Source organism: Astatotilapia calliptera, chromosome 13, assembly GCF_900246225.1.
Source record: "Astatotilapia calliptera chromosome 13, fAstCal1.2, whole genome shotgun sequence".
NCBI classification, from domain to species: Eukaryota; Metazoa; Chordata; class Actinopteri; order Cichliformes; family Cichlidae; genus Astatotilapia; species Astatotilapia calliptera.
The window spans coordinates 19,443,089-19,454,052 of NC_039314.1; the positions used below are offsets into that span (position 1 = coordinate 19,443,089).

The 10,964-nt window shown below is 41.1% G+C and overlaps 1 protein-coding gene across 2 annotated transcripts; it reads right to left on the minus strand.

Annotated features, from left to right (window-relative positions):
* Window positions 1-1,626: 1,626 nt before the first annotated feature.
* On the minus strand, window positions 1,627-10,754 carry sparcl2 (SPARC-like 2). 2 transcript variants are annotated; one of them, XM_026189308.1, is made up of 11 exons: window positions 10,524-10,754; window positions 9,835-9,947; window positions 9,646-9,724; window positions 9,174-9,250; window positions 8,530-8,602; window positions 8,070-8,181; window positions 7,755-7,873; window positions 7,519-7,673; window positions 3,654-3,766; window positions 2,504-2,598; window positions 1,627-1,768 (listed from the first exon to the last, which is right to left on the minus strand). In XM_026189308.1, exons 2-11 carry the CDS (start codon window positions 9,853-9,855, stop codon window positions 1,713-1,715), a joined length of 900 nt encoding a protein of 299 aa, XP_026045093.1. In that variant the 5' UTR covers window positions 9,856-9,947; window positions 10,524-10,754; the 3' UTR covers window positions 1,627-1,712. The 2 variants fall into 2 exon arrangements, with proteins under 2 accessions (XP_026045093.1, XP_026045094.1); XM_026189309.1 differs by lacking the exon at window positions 10,524-10,754 and having other exon boundaries at window positions 9,835-10,237.
* Between the last annotated feature and the right edge of the window lie 210 nt (window positions 10,755-10,964).

A 10,964-nucleotide genomic window follows, 5' to 3' on the forward strand; every position in this document is an offset into this window, starting at 1 on the left:
GGAATCTATTAGCAGAGGAGGGGGTATGAAGACAAAGAAAGAACATTGGCGAGGAGGTGGAGGAGGTGTGCAGGCTATGCTGGACCTTCAGGGGTGGCCCCAGCAGCTCATATTATGTGTTTCGTTTGGATAAAGAGACTCGTCCCTGGGGAAGAAGGGCGAGAATGAAGAGATGTTTACTGGTGGAAGCTGGGAACTATACTCATTTTTTTTGTTTCCACAAAGTGAACAGCCTGGACCAACAACTCACCGTTCCGCAGGTCACTCACAATTAGCAGATAGTTTCTCTTCTATTCAGCGCAGTTAATCTCTTTGCTTTTGTTCTTTCTTCATGCTTCTTCTCCTCCCAGTTCAGACTTGTTTTTCCGTCTATATGCCAAGGAAAACTGCATCCCTCCAGTGGTCCACTTCATTTAATCAAAAGTTTTGAGTGAAAAATCAGATGGAATGAAAACATCTTGTTTTGATATTTATGATGATACACTTTTACTTTTTGGAAAACATCTACTGCAAGCAGTCTTTAGTCCTCGTTTGCCCCATGTCTGCACTGAATCTGCATCTCATATTGGGTAGCGAAATCTCTCCGCCTTTCTTCATCTCCTTTTCAGTGTCTGTCTTTCTCCTCTTCATCCTTCAGGCATGGTAAATTTAAAGGCTAATTAGTCTAGAGAATCCAGTCATGTCAAAGAGCCCACCCTAGGCCACACATACACACGCACGCACGCACACACGCCCTCCTATTGATCTAGAAGCACCAACACATACATGTGCAACTTCTCACAGATTTGCACATAAAATAGTGACAAACAAACAAGATGCAACAAGAGTTTTAGAAGCAGCATGTATTATAAATGGTACACAGGCACAAAAAGTAAGCAAGCTTGCATTATGCAAGTTTTTTTGACCTTAGCAGAGGTCAAGTATTTCAAACATTCCGCATCATGCTCCAAGATGCTATTTACAGGGCTGGCTCCAAAGAAAATGTTTTGCATTTCCCCGTCTCCTCAGTTCCTCCTGCCTTCTCAGCCATCCCTCCCCCTCCCCTCACTCCCCGTTCTCAGTCTTTCCCTCATTTCTGATCCATTTTTTATGCATTACTCCATTACTCTCAACTCCCATTTACAGTGCATTACCTCCTCCCGTCTTTCGCAAACACACTTTGCGCTGCTCTCTCCTTTCTTCAGTCACTTTGCCTTCGCTCTCCTCCATTGAATTATGACACTTTTCGCTACTTCTACCTTTCACTCTTTTATTAACTCTTTGTCTCTTTTCTGGTCACGTCTTCCCCCACTAAGTGTTTCTTCTCCCCATGTTTTTTTCGCCATCTACTTTGACATTCTCTGCATATCACACTGTCTGTCTGTGACATCTTCCTTTTAATTGGTTATCCAAAGCATCCTGTGTAATTTGTCTCCGATACGTGTGTGTGTTTTTTAACAGTTTTACAGATGTCAGCAAATGTAATTAACAACAATATGATTAGCATTCAGCCTGTCTAGACCTTTAATTGTCCCCTTTGAGCACACATAAAAACCCACGGGCACCCAGCAGACCATCAGATTTCACGACACCATAAATCACATGTCAGAAGAGGTAAAATCAATGACTAAGTCAGCGTGTGTAGCGATGTCATCCTTTAATATCAGCTTTAAAATCAAGTAACTGTCATGATATGACCTGCAAGTTCCTAACAGCACAAAGAATTAGACGTGTCAGAGGTAGTTCCTTTTGATTGTAGGACACAACTTCAGAGAACCCATTCTCATTGCTGTGGGTAAAACAAAAATTAAGAATTTAGGTTTTGAAATAGCAGTGATGCAGACAAATAAACCCCCTGCAGACAACTGGCTGTTTTGACAGGAAAAAAGGATAAAATATTTAAAAGAAAATAGCTCTGAAATAATCTGTGGTTTATAGAAAATGTGAGAACTGCAGCTGGTAAAGAATGAACCTAAAACTGCCATGCTAGCATTTAAATGCTTTAAACTATATCCACAGATTTATTGTGATCTGACTCTTCTAAAAAAATCTGCACACTGTATACTATTTTTCCTAATCAAAATTCTTCAAATTCAGACATTTAAATTCAAGAAAAAAAGTCTCATCTTAACATTTCAGATACAAAGAAGACACAATTAAACCTCAATCATTTAATCTGTCTTATTACTACTCTTGTCCCTCCTCCAGCTGTGGTGGGAGTGATATTTCTCTCCTGTGCATGTATTTTGACCATGTTTCAGGCAGTCCACCAGCTTTATGGAAAGGCTTCATGAAAAGCACAATAGTCATAATTTAGATGTAATTTTAGATAAAAACTGGAAGCAGGCTGTCTAGAATAATTATGGAGCATCTTTGCTCTTCATCAACAGCATAAAATAGAGTTTGCAGATTTTAACTTGGACTTTTGATTACAGATATAGAAATTTAATCTGTAGTCTAATTAAACCGCTGTGTGTGACTATGAAGAATTACAGCAAAATGTAGGTAAGAACTTGTTACTGACACATTAATTGATAGAACCAGGCCTCAGAACGATCCACCAAACATGCTGTCCACTCATTGAGGGTCACCTTCCTGTTCCTGTTACGATCACATGACCTGCAAACATAGCACAGAAGAAAACAGATGATTTACAGAAACACATCCTATATTCAGTCACATCCACAAGGATACAGAGATGTAGTTTATAGTTTAAATATCTATAGGTGTACAAAGGAACTGCACTGGGGCTCTTCAGCAGCCATTGTCTTTCAGTTCACAGTGCAGCGTTATCTCTGAAGGGTACTCCTTCAATTTGTGTTAATCCATGGGCAGCGGGAGGCACAGTTGGTAATAAACATTATCATTGCTGGGAATGGCTTGACATTGACACAGCCAGCCCTGCTCCCACAAAACTTGTCATTGCAGACTGGCAGAGAAAAGGGGGGTTGGGTGGGAGTACGGATGGGAGAAGAAAAAGGAGATGGAAGGAAGTAAGAATGAGGGAAGAGTGAAAATGAATAACTGGCTGACAGAAAGGGAGGCTGAGGATAAACGCATTTGTATCAGAGATGAGAGAAAAACAGGAAGCACAGATAAGAAGAGGAAATACTTCGGCATGGAGGAGGAGTATGATAATGGAGAGATGGTGTGGTCATGAGATCGAAAGGGAGGAGGATACAGGATTGGCATGGAAATGAATGGATAGATGGCACGCAGAGAGAACAGCATGGTGGGAGGTGCAGCTTGGTCAGAGCGGGGGCGAATTGCATCTCGGTGTCACATTTTTAACCCTCTGTATTTCTGTAATTAGCCAAACAATAGCATATTGCAAAAGACAGAAGATTTCAATTAGGCCAACAAACCTCTTGTGTCACATGAGGTGATGAAATATGGACATAGGAAATAGCAATGGTCTTGAGTAAGATTTCATCAACTCATTAAAATGGCCATATTTAAAATTGTGATACTTATCAAATTGGCCAGATGTTTCACTATCATCTGCTCGCTTCTAGTACATGCATGTAACACACAACTTGTGAGATTGCTATAGTGGGATGTTAACCCCCCCCCCCCCCCCCCAAATAAACTGCCCAATATTTAATTTATTTAAATATCAGACAAGAAAGTTAATCATTATGTGATGCAGCAAGGCCGTTGAAGGCAGGACTGACTGAAAAAATGGTGTAGCACAGTGCTCCAAAGGCATCCTCTTATAATGCAGCTTCTTCAGGTCCCTGCGGCTCAACTTGCCATCTTTATTCCTGTCCAACAGGGTAAATCTTTTCTAAAGAGGGAGAGAGAGAAAGCACACTACTCAACTCAATACTTGTGTTTTCTGTTTCTTTATGTCATATCACATAAATACAATAAATGTGTGATGTTAACTAGGAGATTCAGCCGACCACAATGGTGGTTTTGGTCAAGGACTGTATAAAAAGATGGACAGAGTCATTGTGACATCACACACTAGTTAGTGAAGGTAGTTCGAAAGTTAGAAAGAAGGTACTTTTACATTGCCTTTTACTTTTCAAACCCTAACGTCCCACGCATCTATGATTCATGCTCCGAAAACATAAAAGAAACAAAAAGAAACAAATTAATCAATCAATAAACCCATGAAACTCTGTAATTTAACAGAATTTTCCTGTTATTTTAAATACATGAAATGACATGAAAATTCTAGTGAAATAAAATAAAATAAAATGAAAGGTGATTTAACATGCTGAACAAAAATAACATGAAAAATGTGTAAAAATCGTAAAAATTTTAATTAAAAAAAAATGTGTAAGGGCATAAAAAGACTGCAAAAATACAGCCCAAAATTTAAAATAATTTCACAGTGTTTATTTAATAGATTAAACTTTTAAACTTTTAAAACCTAGTTTAATAGTGTAACATATCTAAATATGAGATAACAGAAGTGATACTAAATGGCAGTAACAAAACTATAGTTTCTTTAATTTTACATAGATTTGTTTATTAAATAACATGTTTGTTGTGGATTTACTGCAGTTTTCACCACAGAAATTCTCATTAAAGTCTCATAAAAATACGGAAATTTTTCTAATTTTAATTACAGAAATTATATATATATATATATATATATATATATATATATATATATATATATATATATACACATATATACAATATAAAAGGAATTGGCAAGAATACCAGAGGCGCAAAACACCAGCTACTGGTAGACAGAACAATCAGCCGAGACTGCAAGACCAGACTGACCAACCTGTGCACTGCCTGGATTGATTACAAGAAGGCCTATGACTCAATGCCCCACAGCTGGATACTGGAATGCCTAGAATTGTACAAGATCAATGGGACCCTAAGAGCCTTCATCAGGAACTCAATGGGGATGTGGCGTACAACACTAGAGGCCAACTCCAAGCCCATAGCACAAGTTACCATCAAGTGCGGGATCTACCAAGGAGATGCTCTGTCCCCACTGCTGTTCTGCATAGGCCTGAACCCCCTCAGTGAGATCATTAACAAGACTGGCTACGGATACCGACTACAGAACGGAGCAGTTGTCAGCCACCTCCTGTACATGGATGACATCAAGCTGTATGCCAAGAGTGAACGAGACATCGATTCACTGATCCACACTACCAGGCTATACAGCAATGACATTGGAATGTCGTTCGGACTGGAGAAGTGTAGCCGGATGGTAACAAAGAGAGGGAAGGTAGTCAGAACTGAGGGAATTGAACTACCAGAAGGCAACATTGCAGACATAGAGGACAGTTACAAGTACCTGGGGATCCCGCAGGCAAATGGGAACCATGAAGAGGCCGCTAGAAAAGCTGCAACCACCAAGTACCTGCAGAGGGTCAGGCAAGTCCTGAGGAGTCAGCTGAATGGTAAGAACAAGATCCGGGCCATCAACACGTACGCCCTGCCCGTGATCAGGTACCCTGCTGGGGTAATAGGCTGGCCAAAGGAGGAGATAGAAGCCACTGACATAAAGACAAGAAAGCTCCTTACCATGCATGGAGGGTTTCACCCCAAATCCAGCACCCTGAGGCTGTACGCTAAGCGGAAGGAAGGGGGCCGGGGACTGGTGAGTGTCAGCACCACAGTCCAGGATGAGACAAGGAACATCCAAGAATACATTGGGAAGATGGCCCCAACTGACCGAGTGCTCAGTGAATACCTCAGGCAGCAGAAACCCAAGAAAGAGGAGGGAGACGAGGAACCATCATGGAAGGACAGGCCCCTGCACGGTATGTACCACCGGCAGATAGAGGAGGTGGCTGATATCCAGAAATCCTACCAGTGGCTGGACAAAGCTGGACTGAAAGACAGCACAGAGGCACTAATCATGGCAGCACAAGAACAAGCTCTGAGTACAAGATCCATAGAGGCTGGGGTCTATCACACCAGGCAAGACCCCAGGTGCAGGCTGTGTAAAGATGCCCCAGAAACAATCCAGCACATAACAGCAGGGTGCAAGATGCTAGCAGGCAAGGCATACATGGAACGCCATAACCAAGTGGCCGGCATAGTGTACAGGAACATCTGTGCCGAGTACAACCTGGAAGTCCCGAGGTCAAAATGGGAGATGCCCCCAAGGGTGGTGGAGAATGACCGAGCTAAGACCCTGTGGGACTTCCAGATACAGACGGACAAAATGGTGGTGGCTAACCAACCGGACATAGTGGTGGTAGACAAACAGAAGAAGACGGCCATAGTGATCGATGTAGCGGTTCCGAATGACAGCAATATCAGGAAGAAGGAACACGAGAAGCTGGAGAAATACCAAGGGCTCAGAGAAGAGCTCGAGAGGATGTGGAGGGTGAAGGTAACGGTGGTCCCCGTGGTAATCGGAGAACTAGGTGCAGTGACTCCCAAGCTAGGCGAGTGGCTCCAGCAGATCCCGGGAATAACATCGGAGATCTCTGTCCAGAAGAGCGCAGTCCTGGGAACAGCTAAGATACTGCGCAGGACCCTCAAGCTCCCAGGCCTCTGGTAGAGGACCCGAGCTTGAAGGATAAACCGCCCGCAGGGGCGTGCTGGGTGTTTTTATATATATATATATATATATATATATATATATATATATATATATATATATATATATATATATGGTGGTGAATTTCTGCATTTTATCGTATTTTTCTGGTGCCCCAGCTACCGGAATATTAACTTTTACAAAAACACATTATTTTATTTTTTAACATTTCATAGTGCCCACTGAAATACCTCAGCATCTATGAAATGGATTGTCATTCAAGATGATTCAAATGATTCCTCAACTTTTCATCTATTGCTTTTGTTTATATAAAAGACCTGTTGTCTTTCTCCCATCAGACTGTTAGCATGCTACCAAGCTAAACAGGAAATGGAAACACGGTAAATGCTTCACCTGTTCACTCGCACTGTTGCTATTACAGTATTACAGTAGGCTGCAGTTCTATTTCTCTCATGCTAGAATCAGCATCCATAATGCTGGAATTTTATGATGTAACACTATCCCAAAACACTCTACATCTGTTTTTGTATCATAGAAATAATGCAGTGAGCTTTCACTTAATTCATTTGAGGCCAGGAGGTCAAGAGAATGCACAGAGGATATTAAGTTATCCCCCTATTCACCATGTTATTGAATAATTTAGTGAATATTGACCAAATACTGTTTATACGTGGTGTCTTAAGAGCCCCTGTCCCAGTCTGTGGACAACCACACCACAAGCAACATAAGAACTTACCACTTACGGTAGGTTGTTAACATCGATCAGTCACTAGACCCATGGAGGGCAGTTTGTATCTAGCACAAAGATGGTGTCTATCATGAAAAACAGCTTTATGTTCAGTGTTTGGTTACAGTGAAAGGGAAAATGATGCCTTTGAGTATTTGCCTTCTGGCTATAGTTTCTTTTCACTTTATGGAAATGATTTTATTTCCATCATCACTGGCTGAGGTCATCATAGATCATGAATTACGTTTACTACTTCACAGTTATCTTCTTATCCCTGTTAACCTGCTGAACAGGCTCACTTTAAGTGCGAAGTATGAGTTACTTGTGCCAGCTGTGTCCTCTGGGTGTGGCTCAGGCAGCTCTGGGGCGGGGCAGCAGGTGCGTAGGATTCCCCCATACGACTCAAGAGCAGAAACCAGTCCAGGAGACGATATGGAAACTGGCCTAACTCCTCCTCGGTGCATTTACCCTTGGGGACTGATCATAAGGCACATCAGAGCCAATTTGGAAGACTGTGATACACAGTGGAAACAGTCTGTAATGTCTAATGCTATTTACCCAGACAGGGTCCTGTGTGCGCGAGTCCGGTGCGGCGCCTCTTTCTGCAGGCATCTTTATGAAGCCAACACTCATTCTCATAGGTCTTTCCCACAACACTGCACACTGGTGCCCTCTGCCTGATTCCATGAGCGAGTGCCCACAGACAAAATTCACATGTGAGAATGTAGTGTACAATGTGCCAGATTACTGCTTTACCTTAACATGTCTTTCCAAAAGTTACATATATGTGTGAATCCCATATAAGTATAAACTTCCTGTAAGGACAAAATATTTTAAAGCCTGAAAATGATTAAAGAACCAAATGTTGTTTACCGAGGACAGGACTGAGGACAAACACACTTGGGGATGAGAATTCCGTTTTCTTGAACTACCTGGCACCAAGACCCCACTGGAGTACGGCATTTCAGCAGCTCACAAAGCTTTTCTGAAGCAGAAATAGAAAAACAACCTTGTGTCAGCTTAGTTTTTACTTTTACATCGACACTCACCAGCCATTTTATTAGTTTCAACTTGATATTACTAGGTTAGGACCCTATTTTGTCATCAGAATTTCTGGCTATAGTTTCTTTATGTTAATATATGCTTAAGAGCGTTCATCGTGTTTATGTGTATCATGCATCCATGACAGTTCCTGCCAGTTCTGGATGGTGACTCGAATACTGACCAGGTATGTGAAAATTTTAGTGTATTTTGATCACTTTCTAGTTCTGCACATTTAGAAAAAGAGGAATGTGCATGGGACTTGCATGCAGTCATGTGGCATTCCTCTTACCTGGTTTAACTCTGCCAATGTATGGTCTCAGGCTCTCTTCAGCTTGTCTCTGTTTGCGCTGGGCTCTGCCTCCCTGAAACACACACACAGTTTTCTAATAGACAAAAAAAAAGCGGGCATTTATGTTTTATCTGCGGCCAAAATCATTAGTGGCAGCACCGAACTCTGGCATAAATTTCCCTTTCATTAAAACCCCCGGGCTCATTTTACACTAATATTCTGTACCATTAGAAAAGTCAGCTTCTTGGCATCATTGTACTGTAAAGAGCACACATCATAAACCCAAAATAAAAATGGGCATCCGTTCAACATCAATCTGCTCTCACAGTGCACCTCAATTCCATACTGATATTTCCAAACTTTGTAGTCTCAGCCAGGTCCACATCTGCCCCTAAATTCTTCCCAGATCAAATGTGAAACAGGTGACCAAAATACTGGAGCCACATTCCATAACTCGGAAATTTTCTTTTTAACACCTGTGACAAAACAGACTTGATGAGTGGAACAGAAAAAAAAAGTCAGGAGAACATAATTTCAAATATTTTTACTTTTCACTCATTAGTAATATTTACATTGACCCTTGACCCTTTTTTACGATTTTTTTTTGTGGAAAGCCAAAATTAGGCAGATTAAGTTAAACATACCTTTACTGTTTGAACACCCAGGAGCAGAAACAAGCTACAAATGATGTTCAACTTCATGGTTGAGCCACCCAGTGGGGCTGTAAGAGGAAAATGACGAATCGACATATTTTATGTTTCCAGTATCTTCCTTTACATTTCCTCATATTGAGTTAAAATCGAATAAAGATAAATGTTGCAGAAAATGATCAGTTTACCCAGAACCCAGAACAGCTAATCAGTGCATTTGAATCTAATTGTTCTTTCTGCTGTGCTGTAATTTACTGCCTTTTACCCTGTTTCCAGTCATTCTCATAATGTAGCGGGAAACAATGCAGCTCATTGAGTTTTAAGCACCAAAGAAAATGATTTTCCATCAGAGAGGAAGCAGAGGGTTGAATTACACTGAGAGAACATTCAGCTTTCAGTTGAGGAAGTTATTGCAGAATAGCAAGTCATTTTCTATCCCCTGACTGCTTGAGGAAAAACATCTTACCAGGGCCTCTGTCACTCCTTCCTTCTGTTGTTATTCCCTTGTTAGCGTTCTCCTTCGTTTCCTTGTTCTGTCTCCTCCGCTGAGGGTGAATATTTTTGCAGCTGGCTTTAACAGACTTTATGTTTTCTTTTATTTGATTGAATATCTTTTCTTTGCATTCGCCCCTTTTTCAGCTCCCCTTCTCCTTACCTCTCTGAGTCTCTTTCGCATCAGCCCGCTTTTGATTGCAGTGAAGTGAACAGGTATCTGAAGTCAGTATTAGTTTAAGACCATGTGCACTTGAATGTTTTCGTAAAGAAGATCTGAGAGAGAGAGAATTTAGGAAGGTGGAGTAGTTTTCATGGAAGCTGGCACTGGACCACATGATGATTTACAAGCCAGGGAGACCATATGGTCACACTATTGTCTCAAGCTGAAATTTCCCTTTGTGTTTCAGACACACACGCTCACACACACCCAAAGAGAAAAGAGAGAGAGAGTATATGCAGAAGAAGAATACCTTTAAAAATATGACTGGTCAAACGCAATAACATAGCAAAGGCTGCTCTCTAGTGGTTAGAAAGGAAAACAACAATTTCATTATGTGACTACCACTAAAAATATACAAGGCTAATGTATGATGATTTATAAGCATTTTTGACACAAGTGTCCATAGTCTGGTAAATTTGACGAGGGCACAGGGGTTTATTCCTTTCTGCAGCCACCTTTCTTGGAAAGCCACTCCTTACCAATACTTCACCAAAATGATTTTAAACAGGTTGTTCATTCGGGTTGAGAGCTAACTGTTGCAGTCCAACAAAATATATATGCCGCGACTTCTGCTTTTACTAAGCTTGTAAACTAGCCGCTTTGTCGACAATGTCAGAAACTTTACTTACTGTTTACTGTTGAGCTGTCAGTGAGTGCTGGTTGTTTACTGGACTGCCTTTTATTTAAAAAAGGTATGCAGATGACAGCATTATCTGCTGGATAATAAACAGTGAGTTAGTTCATAGAGGGAGGAACTCAACAATCGGCAGTATGGTGCACAGAGAAGAACTGAGTGGTCAAGATCAAGAGAACTAGGTGCTGATATCTGGTTTAAGAAAAGCTGATAGAAGACACACAGGTCTGTTTACACCAGTAAAGAAAAAGCTTGAAGTCAATGACTGGAAAGCGAATTAAACCCACCCAGCAGACAACTGGCACCAATTACCAAGCCTGAAGTTAAGTCTCTGTTCACAGCCCATAAAATGTAAGTTAAGTTAATGAGATTTTTTTTTTTGTTCTTGTTTTTTAAATTAACTGGCCACTTTAGCAGGTTAACTGCTTGTTAACAA

What these genes read in the sequence shown, in the direction of transcription:
- sparcl2 (XM_026189308.1), bottom strand. Translation starts at nt 9,855, where the DNA reads ATGCGAAAGAGACTCAGAGAG. An exon ending in AAGGAGTGACAGAGGCCCTG is followed by an intron (nt 9,251 to 9,645) that starts GTAAGATGTTTT and finishes TTCCTCTTACAG; the next exon opens with CCCCACTGGGTGGCTCAACC. An exon ending in CTGGTTCTATCAATTAATGT is followed by an intron (nt 1,769 to 2,503) that starts GTCAGTAACAAG and finishes TTTTACCCACAG; the next exon opens with CAATGAGAATGGGTTCTCTG.